At 46.1% G+C, this 16,053-nt stretch overlaps 1 protein-coding gene across 12 annotated transcripts in view; it reads right to left on the reverse strand.

The window, feature by feature from the left end:
• LOC132836039 (EVI5-like protein) overlaps positions 1-16,053 on the reverse strand; it is a 313,206-nt gene that overhangs the window by 31,088 nt on the left and 266,065 nt on the right. For 11 of the 12 annotated variants that reach the window (XM_060855265.1, XM_060855263.1, XM_060855261.1 and 8 more), the window contains 2 exons: positions 12,228-12,323; positions 6,488-6,583 (listed from right to left, as the gene is read on the reverse strand). In XM_060855265.1, coding sequence (XP_060711248.1) covers positions 6,488-6,583; positions 12,228-12,323 — 192 coding nt within the window. The remainder of the gene's footprint in view (positions 1-6,487; positions 6,584-12,227; positions 12,324-16,053) is intronic. The other variant, XM_060855268.1, reaches the window with a different exon arrangement.

A 16,053-nucleotide genomic window follows, 5' to 3' on the forward strand; every position in this document is an offset into this window, starting at 1 on the left:
CACCAAGAGGGAGTTTTGTATAAATGTCTGTGGTTTACTCGTGTCTCAGAGCAGCACCGAACACTGACAAAGCAACCTTGAGGCAGTAGATTGTATCACAGCATATCCTTGAGAACGTGAAAATAAGTATTAAATGTTTGTTCAGATCATATGACAGTGCTATCACGTTGCAGAGATTTATCGAGTCCAGGTGGTTTTTGTTTGGCCTGTACGGTGTCAGCAAGGTCATAGTGAGAGAGCAGGGCGTTCTCATTGTGCAACTGATCAATTTAACACCTTGATCACAAATACTAAACTGGGTTATTCAGGCACTTTCAGGTGGCACGGTGCTCGTGGTTAGCACTGCTGCCTCACAGCACCAGGGTCCCTGGTTCGATTCGCGCCTCAGGCGACTGACTGTGTGGAGTTTGCACGTTCTCCCCGTGTCTGCGTGGGTTTCCTCCGGGTGCTCCGGTTTCCTCCCACAGTCCAAAGATATGCGGGTCAGGTGAATTGGCCATGCTCAATTACCTGAAGTGTGAGGTGTATTAGTCAGGGGTAAATATAGGGGAGGGTAATGGGTCTGGGTGGGTTGGTCTTCTGGGGGTCGGTGTGGACTTGTTGGGCCAAATGGCCTGTTTCCACACTGTTGGGAATCTAATCATCTTTTTGCTGTGTGAGAATTAGCTGGTGCACTTGCCTCCACTGCTACAGTGATTGACGACATCTCCTCAATAATTACTTGGACACCGATATTTTTTTGGTAAGTGAAATGCTGGAAGAATGGGTCACACTTCTACACTGCTGGGATAAGTACAGTGGGTCAAACAGGCTTCACTGGCTCAGTGACCTTTCACAACTCCGTGGCACAGCAGTACAGTATGAACCTCCTTCAGATTGTAGCCAGAAGGTGTTACTGACTGTTGAGCTGTGTAATGACCAGGCTGAGAACAGAGCTGACCAGCTCAACAACTTCCTGCTGTGGGTGGAGTCGGCTGAGACCTGCTTGGACAGTCCTTGATGCCTTTACGAGTGAGGGATGGATCAATCAGAAACTGTTCACTTTCTGTCACTGTTTTCATCTGAGTCAGAGAGCCAGCATGAACACTGGCTGGTTCCCAGCACAGTGAAGCAGACAAAACACCAGGGGTGGGTTAGTACATTTGCAGATGACACGCAGGTTGGAGGTATCATTGATAGTATAGAGGGCTACTGCAGGCTGCAGCGCGACACAGACAGGATGCAGAGCTGGGCTGAGAAATGGCAGATGGAGTTCAACTTGGATAAATGCGAAGTGATGCATTTTGGAAGGTCAAACTTAAATGCTGAATATAAGATTAAAGACAGGATTCTTGGCAGTGTGGAGGAGCAGAGGGATCTGGGTGTGCAAGTACATAGATCCCTCAAAGTTGCCACCCAAGTGAATAGGGTTGTTAAGAAAGCATATGGTGTTTTGGCTTTCGTTAACAGGGGGATTGAGTTTAAGAGCCGTGAGGTTTTGCTGCAGCTCTACCAGTCCCTGGTGAGACCACACTTGGAATATTGTGTCCAGTTCTGGTCACCCTACTATAGGAAAGATACAGAGGCTCTGGAGAGGGTGCAAAGTAGGTTTACCAGGATACTGCCTGGGCTGGAGGGCTTGTTTTATGAAGAAAGGTTGAATAAGCTCAGACTTTTCTCTCTGGGGAGAAGGAGGAAGAGAGGAGACCTGATCGAGGTGTACAAAATAATGAGAGGAATAGATAGAGTCAATAGCCAGAGACGTTTCCCCAGGGCAGGGTTGACTGGTACGAGGAGTCATAGTTTGAAGATATTAGGGGGAAGGTATAAAGGAGACGTCAGAGGTAGTATCTTTACACAGAGAGTTGTGAATGCATGGAATGTGTTACCAGCGGTGGTGGTGGAAGCAGAGTCATTAGGGACATTTAAGCGACTGCTGGACATGCACATGGATAGCAGTGAGTTGAGGGGTGCGTAGGTTCAGTTACTTTATTTTACATTAGGATTAAACCTCAGCACAACATCGTGGGCCAGAGGGCCTGTTCTGTACTTTTCTATGTCCTAAAACACATCCAGAAACCCTAGCCACTCCCCTCTACATTACAGACATCTTGGAAATGACTGCCAGACTACTCAGACCCCCGGCAACATGGTAGCCCACAAACCCACCCACACACTAAAACAGCAGCTCATGAACCTGAAAGACCCGATACAGACACCAAACAAAACTAATGTCATTCACAAAACACTGTGCAAGGACTGTAACAAACACGACATTGGACAAACAGGCAGAAAACTAGGCACCAGGATACATGAACATGACCCTCTCTCACTAGTATCCTCACATACAGATGAGGAAGGACACCACTTCGACTGGGACAATACATCCATCCGAGGACAAGCCAAACAGAGCCATGCACGAGAATTCCTAGAAGCATTGCATTCCAACTGGAACTCTATCAACAAACATATCGACTTGGACCCCATCTACCACCCCCTGAGAAAAAGAACTGAAAACAACATCACCATAAGAAATGACATCCCCAACCCAAGGAAACCCAAACATAGAAATAGAAAGCAGGAAACACCAGCAGTGCTTTGTCCTGAGGCTCACTGAAGATGTCACCTGGTCGGGTAACGCTTCATTTAAATCACAACTTTAATGCTGTTACTGTGCCAAGCATTCCATGTGAGAAAGCATGCAGTGTTCAATAAACTTCAGAGTCACAACCTTTCTTCTCACTAGCTCCTATGTTGGGTTTTCTCCTTATGATGGAGAAAGTGAGGACTGCAGATGTTAGAGACCAGAGCGGAAAAATATGGTGCTGGAAAAACACAGCATCCGAGGAGCAGGAGAATCGATGTTACGGGCATAAACCCTTTTATCTTTATGAAGTCTACTTAAGGTAATATCAAAGAAACACCGAGAAGGTAAGTGCACAAAATGGTTTCCCTTTGTAGGAGAAATGTTGACCGATGTATACTTCCTATCCAACGCTGTTTTGTGTTTTTATAAAATACTATCAGACATTTTCATTACAGAGTACAATTCAATCCTGACTGATGTGTAAGCAAAGCTTTTACTGGTCATACCATCGAAAACTCCATGAGCTGGCTGAGTCAGTCATTGACCTACTTTGTAGGTAGTTTGTGACTGTGGTCTGAAGGAAAACATACTAGTTACTGTTACTTGAGTTAGAAGACTACAGTCCCCCATGAATAGCTATTCACCCTCCTAGCCAGATCATTATCCATGCCTTTACTTAACTGCTCTTCTCTCTCTCTATCATTTACCCCTTCACCCCCTCCCCCCCCCCACCCTAAACTGACATTTCCCCAGCTACCATCTGTTCCAAGGATGGATTGCCTGACCGGAAGCATTAACTCTGCTTTCTCTCCACAGATACTGCCAGACCTGCAGAGCTTTACCAGCAATTTCTGTTAGTTACTGTCAGTTGGTGCCCTGTGAAAAAAGTGATTTGAAATTGTAATGACAGCAACAGACAGTGTTGACTGCAGCTGAGACTACACCACACACCACAGCTATTCACATCTCAAATGCGTCATCGTCAGGTACAACAGTTCCAGACAAACATGTTGGTGCAGACCTCGCCCTCAGAATTCAACACTCCTTCATTCCATTTACATGGTCAGTGAGCCGAGAGGGCACATTGTTTTGCTATCCGTGTTTTTTAATTCATCAATCAGGAGAGGACAGCACAGCACTTTTTTTAAACTCTAGATCCTTATCAGTAGTTAATTTTGACTATGACACTTTTTTGTCATTACCCTGAATATAGGGCACTTCAATAGAATACTGTTCATCTGTTCCTGTGAAGATGAGGAGGCTGGAGGTGGGTGAGTGGGGGACAAGGAAGAGATGATGATAAATTAGCTCACAAACAGATCTGGCTGGGGGATTAGATGTGGTAGCTTGGTGAGAAACACTGTCGCTATAAGAATTCAGGGAACAGCAAGAACGCCTAGACTGAGGACAGAGGAAAGCAGAAACTAAACACTAATACAGCCAAACCTGGGAATGTTTGCTGATGGGCAAGTCCACCCTGGCAGTTACTGGACACTCCACTGCAGGTGATCAAAATATGAAATACTAGGTTTAATTCTGAAAGTTTCTGATCAATTTTAAAGAGATTTTACGTCAAAGTTGAGCTTGTTTTGATACATGCTCACAAGGACAAAAGTTAAGGGGACCCATACATGTTGTTTACAATGTTTAAGGGGACCCATACATGTTATTTACAATGTGCATGTTTAGAGGATAATTGATCAGAAACTTTATTGAAGCAGTGGGCTAAACCTGATATGGTATATTTATCCGTCTAAGTGCATCTCTTGGAGGGAAATTCAGTGAGAATGCATTTGGAGAAAGGGAATGGGTGCTTTTTTAAAAATTATTCATTCATGTGATGAGAGTGTCATCGCTAGACCAACATTTAGTACTCACCATCAATTGCCAAGAGGGCAGTCATAAGGGTCAACTAATTTGCTTTGGGTCAGGAGTCACATGTAGGCCAGGCCAGGTAAGGACAGCAGATTACTTCTGGAAAGAATGCTCGTGAACTGCATGAATTTTTCACAACAATTCTAGACTCGGTTTTAATTTCAAACTTTACCATTTGCCATGGTGGGATTCAAACTTAGGTCCCAGAACATGAGCTGGGTTTCTGGGTTGATAGACTAGTGATAATATCACTAACCCAATGCCTCTCCACAGGATTCATTATGTTACACTTTGATGTCTGCATGAAATTGTTCCGTTTGTTGAAAACTGTCTTTCGAAGTTGGTGACTTGGCCTAAACACCACCATGTAAGAACCATCATAGGAACGCAGAAAAACATTCAAACAGGTCAGCTCCTTCCAATGTGGGCATGTTACTCCTCAGACAGAATACCTAACACTCCCCACCTGAGAATTTCAGCTTTTCCTGAAAAAGGGAAGGGCAGACCACCTCTCTGAAAACAAAAACACAGTAGAGACAGTGCTGTGCAGACCACCACATGGTAATGGACAGCTAAAATGGCAGTGTAGTGCGATGTACAATTACATCCCTTGTTTCTCCAACAGCCCCTGAAATGTCTGATTCCTTGCTGTTAGGACCAAGTGAACACATTTCATTGCAATCCTTTCCAGAATCTTCCATTGCTTTGGACCTAGGTAAGGAAAGCACAGGGGACACTGATTCAAACAGGATAAAGCGTGCCTCCCTTGCTCTGCTGACCCAAGACAAAAATCATGAGTTTAACGTTCTGGGAGGAAAACCAGCCACGGAGAATCTAGATAGGAATTCAAACTAGGGGTCGATGAATTAGAAATCTGAAGCTGCATCACTCGATTATGGTGTCAAATGTATTCAATCCAAAACCCACTTCACCGTGCAGAGACATTTCAACTGACTGGTTATTACTGAAGTGATACTTTTCTAGATTAATATTGCAACCTCAAAATGCAAACAAGGAGAAAAAAAATGGAAACATATAGAACTAGTTTGTGCAAAGAGTTAGTTACACCATGGTTTTCCAACCAGATATCAGCCTGAGGATCTCTGGTTAAACAAACTCTCACAGTTCGGGGTGAATTGGGCTGAAATGAGTTAAAGAGATGGCACACCCAAATGGATCCAAGTGCCAGGTTCCCTGTATTTGTTGGATAGGTTTGGTAGATGTTACAGAGGAAAGCTCCCTCTGCATGGTCACATACACTCCCGAGCTCACACCACTTCACAAACAACTGAAAATGGCTTAGGTCACTCAGCTTGGTGGTTTATTTTACAATCACTCAAGCTGCTTCAAGATTCAATTTGAGTAAAAAATGAGGTCTGCAGATGCTGGAGATCAGAGCTGCAAATGTGTTGCTGGTCAAAGCACAGCAGGTTAGGCAGCATCTCAGGAATAGAGAATTCAACGTTTCGAGCATAAGCCCTTCATCAGGAATATTTGACCAAACCAGGCCTTGCCTGAAAAATGACTGTCCTGTCTGTCCAAACCTACAAGGCTTCACTGGTTTAGGAAAGTTGCTCACCTCCCCTGTGGTACAGGCAGCTTTCAGATAGGGCTCCATGTCAAAACAAAATTAAGTTTAAGAAACTGACACACCAGTGAAACTAGATGATGGTGGTGTAGGACAGTTTTAGTCATTTTCACAGGTTCAGGTAGAATGTTGCACAAAGTGAAAATGGTAATTTTTCGCTGATAATCCCATTTTCAATAGGTGTTGTATTTGGCTAGCACTTCTGAATACACCGAAAAACATCTGCTAAATGGAAAAAAACATTGCCATTCTATCACTCTGCCTGACACTGAATCATGGGAAAATGTTACTTCAGCAATTAATGGAGTGAAGTTTAGCAGGAACTTGACCTGTGACTCACCTGGGCAATTCCCACAGTGCACCCAAAGCAGAAACACTTTCTTCATCTTCAACTAGTCACAGCACTAACTGGTCAGAGCAGATGATCACTAAAGCCTGACACAATTATTTAGCATTACCTCTGTTTTTAACTCTGTGATCTGGTCCTTCAGCTCCCGAATGATCTGATTGGAGTCAGAGTTGTTCAGTTGGCCTTGGATCCGACCCTCTTCTCTCTTGGAAGCACAAAACAGACAAGCAATTTGTGAAAAGATTTCTTGACCATAAATATTTTGGGCACTGTTACACTTGGGTTCACAGTCTGTGCAACTGATTTAACCTCCCCAGTTTGGGATTCGGTTCCACTAAATGCAACTTTTTAAAAAAATTCTTTCTTGGGACAGTGGAATCATTGGCAAGACCAATGGTTATTGGCCATCCCCAATTGTCTTTGGGCCAAATGACTTGCCACTGCCATTTCAGAGGGGAGTTAGGAGGTAACCACTTTCATAAACTCGTAGAACATGGCCATCATTGGCTGGGCCTTTCCCTGAGGAGGAGATGGGGAGCTGGCTTCTTGAACCGCAGCAACTGTGTGCTGTAGGTAAAGCACCAAACCATCAGGGAGAGAGTTCCAGGGTTCTGGCTGACAGACACTGAAGGAACAGTGAAATATTTCCAAGTTGGGATGGTAAGTGGTTCAAAGGCAAACATACGGTTGTTAGATTAGATTCGATTATTTACAGTGTGGAAACAGGCCCTTCGGCCCAATAAGTCCACACTGACCCGCCGAAATGCAACCCACCCAGACCCATGTATCTGTTGTCCTTGTCCTCCTAGAAGGTGGTGGTCAGGGGTTTGAAAGGTGCTGTCTAAGGAGCCTTGGTGAATTGCTGCAGTGCACCTTGTCAATGGTACACGTACTGCTACTGAGCGTCATTGGTGGAGGGGGTGGATGTATGTAACTGCAGTGTCAATGAAGTGGGTTGCTTGGTCCTGGATGATAGCTGCAAATGTGTTGCTGGTCAAAGCACAGCAGGTTAGGCAGCATCTCAGGAATAGAGAATTCGACGTTTCGAGCATAAGCCCTTCATCAGGAAGATCTCAAGCTTCATGGATGTTGCTGCAGCTGTACCCATCAAGGCAAGCAGAGACCATTCCATCACAGTGCTGACCAGTACCTTGTAGACAGGGGACAGGCTTTAAATAGTCAGGAGCTGGTGCAAGGTTCCTGGCCTCTGACCTGCTCCTGTAGGCACAGAGTTTACAGCTGAGCCCAGTCCAGTTCCTGGCCAACGGGAACCCTCACAATGTTGATGTTCTGATTTGGAGATGTCGGTGTTGGACTGGGGTGTACACAGTTAAAAATCACACAACACCAGGTTATAGTCCAACAGGTTTAATTGGAAGCACTAGCTTGTTGACGTTGGGAGACAGTGATAGTAACAGCACTGAATTGTTAGAGTTTCTTGTTAGAAATGGTAAATGCCTGGGACTTGTGATGGGGGTGGGGGGGGGGTGTTGGGGACAGTGGGGGGAGGGGGTTGGGGACAGTGGGGGGAGGGGGTTGGGGACAGTGGGGGGAGGGGGTTGGGGACAGTGGGGGGGGGTGGTAGAAGGAGGAGAAGGAGAGGGGGAATAGAGGGAGGGGAGGCAGAGTGAGAGATATACACAGGGTGACTGAGGAAGGATCTTCCTCATGCCGATGGGAAACACCAATGGACATGAAGAAACTGACCATCACCGCTCCCACAAGGAGGTTCCCCTGGTACAGTGCCTGCCCTGAGGCAGGATCTCATCAGGCAGTCACACACACACACACACACACACACACACACACACACACACACGGTAAAGGAATACAGAACCTGGCCAGGGCAAAGTCTGCCAAACACACGCTTCTCATCCCTGATGGACAATACTCTAATAACTATTTAAAACCCCTCAATCCATCAACAGCCTGCAGTCCAGATGCTGATCGCTAGACCCACCCCATCCTGCTGAGAGAGGCAGTCAGTTAGTCAGCCCCATAGGGCTGTCACATTCCATTCCCATCTGCTGGTTACCAAGTGAGACCCACAGAACCATGGAATAGCTTCAGGGGACTAAACTGCCAACCCCCTACTGCTGTAATCCAAAACTGGGTGCTGTATAAACACAGTGGAATGAATATAGCGAGAAATAAAGTCATAATCTCATTGGTTATTACAATTAGTGCTGTTTAATGTGAAATGCCCTAATAACTGCTGATTCTCATAAATACTTAGAGCATTGACATGATTACCAGCTGATCACAAGCCATTACTCATAACACTGCCTAGCGTGGTCTTTTATGCTTGCGTGACTGGAGATTACCTCTCCCCACCACACAACACCAACCACCTCTCAGTCTGTGGTGAGTGACTGAATTCAGTAGTTCTGATTATCATCTGCACTCAAATCACTGACATGGGCCCAATTTGCAAGCTCTGATTCAATGCCTCCCTAGTAACACTGATTTCAATATTTCCCTCACACTCAAAATTTGAGACTGCGAGCTCCCAAACTGAAGTAAATTGGTTAGTTTGGGATTGGATTCCAGGGATGGGAGAGAAAACAGAGCAGTAATTTCAGAGCAAAATCTTCTTCGTCCCTTTTCACTTGCAGTTTATTACAAACATAATTTCCTCACTGCAGTGAACCAATAGGAGCTGCAGGAATTTAAGAGTCACAGGTCTGTTTCAGGGTTGGGTTAACCATCAGTCACAATGTATGCATCAATACTCTGAAATCAAAGAAATTCAGGATTTAATCCCCATCCCACAGGTGTGGGTACAAACTCCACACTGGCCCTCCAGTGCAGCTTGGAGGGAGAATGTTACATACAGGCCATGCCTAACCTGTCAAAGAACCCCAATCTCACTATTCAAACAGGAGGCAGGAGAGCTCTCCCTCCTGCCCAGGTCACTATTTATCCATTAATGACTTTAATAAAGCAGGTGATTTGGTTAATCCCCTTCCAGCTTGCTGTGTGAAAACTGGCTGCTAGATTTCCGACACTATAACGGCGACTATAATTATTTCACGGGAACGGCAGTACTTTGGAAGGTTCCCGGATGGTGGCCAGGACTTACCAGTCCCATCATTTGGGCTGGATGCTGAGGTACAGCCCAAGCCCAGCAGGCAGGCAGAGGTTTTACACCATTACAGAGACAGACTAGCTTACAGTGCAGCTGGCATTGTGCAGACAGTGAGCTGACGGCTCACTGAGGGGCAAGACAGGTCTCACTCATCACAGAAAACAGCACACATCCCCCCCCCAACCCCTCTCAGCCTGTGATAGCCCTGAGGAAGGAAGCCTTCTCTCTCAGTAGCTGTGGGTGGACTTGCCAGCCACTCAATCAGGAAGCTGCCTGTGGTAATGCTGCTGAGCAGATTTCAGTGCTAGTGTGGGCTAGCTGACTCAGGACCCACTTTCCCCCTGACGCTGAGGTACTAAAGCCTTATGTTTATGCAAATCCCTCCTTCGTTCTCAAAGTGAAGTCACGTGGATTCAGTTACCCCTGAGCTCAGGACAAATACCAAGTGGGGAATTGAAGGGCTCTTGATCTCTCTCAATTCTAACCTTCATTGTGTGGACAAGCTGTTGGCATGCATGGTTAAGACCTGTCAGGCACATTTAGCATAATTTATATTTATTAACACTCAGAACGAGTTTTCAAATCTTTTGCAATATTTTTGAAATGACTGCGCAGCTTATTCATTCGAATTTCTATGATCTCAGTCTTAGCCGATAGTTTAAAAGAGCAGTGGAATGAGAGAGGCTCATTTTCCTAGTCCCACAGTGCAGACAATGTTAAAAATCACACAACACCAGGTTATAGTCCAACAGGTTTAATTGGAAGCACACTAGCTTTCGGAGCGACGCTCCTTCATCAGGTGATAGTGGAGGGCTCGATTGTAACACAGAACTTATAGCTATAATTCTGTGTTACGATCGAGCCCTCCACTATCACCTGATGAAGGAGCATCGCTCCGAAAGCTAGTGTGCTTCCAATTAAACCTGTTGGACTATAATCTGGTGCTGTGTGATTTTTAACTTTGTACACCCCAGTCCAACACCGACATCTCCAAATAGTGCATACGATGTGTGGTTAAAAACTGAACTACTTACTAAACACAGGAATGCAGCAAGTGACTCATCAGCTCTCACATTTCGGTCAGACATCACCCAAATTCTCAAATGAAACACTGAAAGGGGACAGGAGATGTCCAAAGATTTTTGGAAGCTAAGTCTCACCAGAATATGGAAGACTCAATGTGGATATTTCAAATGTGCTCCCCAGAGCCTCTCTGTGATCAAAACAAAGTGCTGGAGAAACTCTGCAGGCCCAGGTGTATTGTCAAGAGGAAGAGTTATCATTTCACGTCCAATATGACTTCTGTGGGTTACAAAGGGGAGTCATATCAGAAATTAAATGTTAATTGCATCTCTCTCCCCACCAGACCTGCTGAGTTTCTGCAGGCCTCTGTGCTTTATTTCAGATATTCAGTATTTGCAGTATTCTGCTTGGATTCTAATTTTCTCTGCAACTCAAATAAGATTTCTCAATTTTTAAACTGCAGCTTCTCAGCTGAATTCTCAAAATGGGTCATGCTGTGGTTGGAATATGGTGTACCATTTTTACTGCTCATTGATATACTGCCCTTAGTGACAATCTAAAAGAGCAGTGCGGGTCAGCACATGTATACTGATGACCCTGTTTCTTCAACATCATCTCCCTTGACCCTGTCACTGGTATTGGAGAGGAACGGGAAATTGGAGATGGGGATGATTGTTTGGGCTTGTGGGAGGATTTTGAAGCAAACAGCAATGATAGCAGCTTCAGTAGAAATTAAAACAGTAACGGGGGAGAGCAAGCAGCTCGCACAGTCCTATAGGTGACATCAGTCAAGTTCAAAGTTAACACCATATTGTCTGAAATCACCAACCTCAGGTATATTGAAAGATAAGCATCTTGTACAGGGGCTGGAGAGGTGAGAATGCACCTAATGCTGACCACACTTTGGTAAGCATTGCTCAGGAGAGGGAAATGGAGCAGCTGCTCCAGGGTCAATCCTTCATTTCTCTATCACTGCTTCAAGTTGCTCTGATGGAGTTACCTACACCTTGAGCCAGCTGGTGGTAGGACTGACACAGTCACCAACTCCCAGCTTTGGGAATTATCAATAGCTTCACAGATACAAGATCCAGTCCCAGTGGAAGCTTCAATAGCTTCAATTATCAATAGCTTCACAGATACAAGATCCAGTCCCAGTGGAAGCTTGCCTTAGTTGATGGGGACAAAAGTGAAGTAATTGCACAGCTGACCTTCTGATGTTCTGGTATCAGGCAGGAACCTGCCGGCTGTGATATACAATTCCGGACGCCCAAAAATCAATTAAACAAAACACATGCATTACATTGCAATCAAATGGTCAGAGACATTAAACCACAAATCTCACAACAGGTCACTGAATTTAGAAGTTAGTTAGGAATCATTAGACAGGAGATGAGGAGAAAGAGAATGTAAGTATTCTGCATATACATTACCAATTTTAAAATCACTGGGGATCTTTCAGTGTGTTATTCTCTTGTGACTCAGAGCAGAAAGGCAAAAGATGACAGATTAAATGGTCAGACGTACAGAAAGTGACTGGAAATTATAGCAAAGATGACCAACCGGGACTGGGACAGAACAACCAGAACTGACTGACGCAAATCCGACACAGAGGGAGAGCAAAATGGGGGAGTATGTATGTTTATTGTTAGGTGTATGCCAGGGACAAGACTACAAGATACAGGATGTGGCTGCACAGATGATGTGAACACACACACAACACAAGGGTGCAAGGATGTACCTGGATCTCCAGTTCAGCAATTCGCTGGCGAAGTTCAGCGATGGCAGCAATACTGTCAGCCTCCCGAAACCGGACAGCCATAACCTCCTCCTTGTTCTAGTGTAAGCAGTTAAAGATCACAGGTTACTCCAGTGATAAAGACAGGGAGCACTGCCAGTGTTCAATACAAACCAATCAAGGTCAGGAGGAAGTGCCAGAGAAACGTTCCCGGGTGGGCTGCATCAGTTAAGAAAGGAACAGGGTTATCACCTCAGGCCCTGTGTGACTTCTTTGGGATAAGAAGAATCATATTAGACTTGAAGTGTTAACTCAATTTCTCTCTCCATAGTGAGGGTCTCTGTGAGCTTACTTTTGTTTTAGGAAGCAGCCTACATTGAAAGAATAAAGACAAAGAAACATACTGCACGGTCCTGCAACTCCCTCACACGAACAATGCAAAGACTGCGGACAGAAACCATTCTGCTGCCTGATCCAGACAGGTTTCTGAAATCAGCTCTTACATGGTGAAAAATTCTTCAGGTAACAGCAAAACGTGTGGCTCCACACTGACACATCACAATGATCTAACGGACAAGGTAACGAATGCCCGGAAAACGCAACTTTCAGAGCCGAACAGACCACCTGACGTTAAGTTCGAAGGCAAACTAACCTCGAATGAGGAAATGCTTACTGAAAGAGAAATCCCTGGATGGAACATACTCCGAGAGAGGGAAAGGAGAGTGAAAACTTTGGAAGCTGCAAGAACCAACAGGAAGGCACAATGAGGGGCACTGCGTGGTGATGAAGCAGACCAGTCGAATGGACTCTCACAAATACAATTATCCTCATCCCTCCCCAGGAATGGTCAATCCACAGTCACTGCTGGTTTACGGGACAAAGGTTACACAGAAAATGCAACAGCCTAGATAGAAATTGCATGTTTCCCTCAACACACGATACAGGAGAAGTGACCACACAAATATCATAGAACACGGATTGTTTAGAAGAGCTTTCAATTAAAACAAATCACAAAACAGAGAGGAGATCATCGATATTCTGCTCACTGGCCCATTTTTAGAAAGAGGCTGAAGTGTCTTTAAAGTACAAGGACCCTTGTTCCTCCCCCCCCCCCCGCCCCCCACCCTCTTTGAGGCTGACAGATTGTAAAATGCTCAGTGTAAAGTTCACCGTTCCCATGAAGCAATAGTGGGGCAGTCTAAAACAGAGTCAGGGTCTGTCTGAGAAATAGCAGATACACTGGATGGTGGAAATATGGCAGAAATAGTATTTAAAGACTTTACAAAGGGACTGGGAAGGAACATGGGCAAGACTCCGACAGCAGGCAGGAAATTAAGGGGAGGTTACGGAGTGTGTTTATAATCTGGTCAGAAGAGAGAAAACAGTGATCAGCCTGTGCCCAATGCAAAAGCGTTCCTCAATGCTGACCGTTCAGCTGAGCCAGCCCTGACTCACTGTCCGCGAGGTGCTGAGGGATGGGTTTGATGGTGTTTGGCACAGTTGGCTCAGCTTTAGCCTAATTGGCATACTTCAGTCCCACCTCAGCATTGGACATAAGCCAATGGGAAAGAAAGTCAATATCTGTCAAACCGCTCCAGCAAGAAATCGGGCCCCGCCAGAACGGAAGGGAAGTACTGAGACAACTCGCCAGACTTCCTTCCCAAAACTTCAACAACTTCAGGAATGCCAAGGACCGCTGACATGGAAGTACTGCCAGCTGTAAGTTACCATACCAAGCCACACTCAACCCTGACTCAGAACTATACTGCTGCTGTGCAGTTGCTGAGTTAAAATCCTGGAAATCTTCCAATTACAGCGTAGGAATACCTACACCTATGAATATCAGTGGTTCAAGATGGCAGCTCACCCCCACCTTTTCCAATTGGGATTGGACAAATCCTGGTCTGGCCTGGCCAGTGACACCCACATCCCATGAATGCCCACCCATTCATCCTTCTTTACGCATGGATTCAGTGTGTTTCAAACAACTATTCAGTTAGGCAACAAGAACAGCTTACACAATAACGTGTGTTGCTGGAAAAGCGCAGCAGGTCAGGCAGCATCCAAGGAGGAGAATCGACGTTTCGGGCATAAGCCCTTCTTCAGGAATGAGGAAAGTGTGTCTAGCAGGCAAAGATAAAAGGTAGGGAGGAGGGACTTGGGGGAGGGGCGATGGGAATGCGATAGATGGAAGGAGGTCAAGGTGAGGGTGATAGGCCAGAGAGGGGGTGGGGGCGGAGAGGTCAGGAAGAAGATTGCAGGTTAGGAAGGTGGTGCTGAATTCGAGGGATTCGACTGAGACAAGGTGGGGGGAGGGGAAATGAGGAAACTGGAGAAATCTGCATTCATCCCTTGTGGTTGGAGGGTTCCCAGGCAGAAGATGAGGCGCTCTTCCGCCAGCCGTCGTGTTGCTATGGTCTGGCGATGGAGGAGTCCAAGGACCTGCATGTCCTTGGTGGAGTGGGAGGGGGAGTTAAAGTGTTGAGCCACGGGGTGGTTGGGTTGGTTGGTCCGGGTGTCCCAGAGGTGTTCCCTGAAGCGTTCCGCAAGTAGGCAGCTCGTCTCCCCAATATAGAGGAGGCCACATCGGGTGCAGCGGATGCAATAGATGATGTGTGTGGAGGTACAGGTGAATTTGTGGTGGATATGGAAGGATCCCTTGGAGCCTTGGAGGGGGGGAGGTGTGGGCGCAAGTTTTACATTTCTTGCGGTTGCAGGGGAAGGTGCCAGGAGTGGAGGTTGGGTTGGTGGGGAGTGTGGACCTGACGAGGGAGTTACTGAGGGAGTGGTCTTTGCGGAACTCTGGTAGGGAAGGGGAGGGAAATATATCTCTGGTGGTGGGGTCTGTTTGGAGGTAGCGGAAATGACGGCGGATGATACGCTGTATGCAGAGGTTGGTGGGGTGGTAGGTGAGAACCAGTGGGGTTCTGTCTTGGTGGCGGTTGGAGGGGCGGGGCTCAAGGGTGGAGGAGCGAGAAGTGGAGGAGATGCGGTGGAGGGCATCGTCGATCACGTCTGGGGGGAAATTGCGGTCTTCGAAGAAGGAGGCCATCTGGGCTGTACAGTATTGGAACTGGTCCTCCTGGGAGCAGATGCGGCGGAGACGAAGGAATTGGGAATATGGGATGGCGTTTTTGCAGGGGGCAGGGTGGGAGGAGGTGTAGTCCAGGTAGCTGTGGGAGTCAGTCGGTTTATAGTAGATGTCTGTGTTGAGTCGGTCGCCTGAGATAGAGATGGAAAGGTCGAGGAAGGGGAGGGAGGAGTCTGAGACAGTCCAGGTGAATTTGAGGTCGGGATGGAAGGTGTTAGTAAAGTGGATGAACTGTTCAACCTCCTTGTGGGAGCACGAGGCAGCGCCGATACAGTCATCGATGTAGCAGAGGAAAAGGTGGGGGGTGGTGCCAGTGTAGTTGCGGAAGATGGACTGTTCCACATATCCTACGAAGAGGCAGGCATAGCTGGGGCCCATGCGGGTGCCCATGGCAACTCCTTTGGTTTGGAGGAAGTGGGAAGATTGGAAAGACTTCACTGTCTCTCAGTACACATGACTATAAATTAATTCAATTCAATTCAATATTCTCTCAAATGTGTGGACCCGGATCACTTGTGCAAGCAAAAACTGCCTGATAGCTCACTAAGTTCGTGTCTAATTTGGTGAAAACAAAGTGAACAAATAAATTAATCTTCACATTTGAACTTAAATTATAAGAATGCACAACTTTGTCTTTTCAATTAATAGCAGGAAGAACTGCTAACATTTCAACTGTGTGAAATTTTCTCAACATCCCAGCGAACGTGAACAGAGCTGAAATGTGGAGATTGAACTCAG

The sequence above is a fragment of the Hemiscyllium ocellatum genome, chromosome 45, assembly GCF_020745735.1.
Source record: "Hemiscyllium ocellatum isolate sHemOce1 chromosome 45, sHemOce1.pat.X.cur, whole genome shotgun sequence".
Taxonomy (NCBI): domain Eukaryota; kingdom Metazoa; phylum Chordata; class Chondrichthyes; order Orectolobiformes; family Hemiscylliidae; genus Hemiscyllium; species Hemiscyllium ocellatum.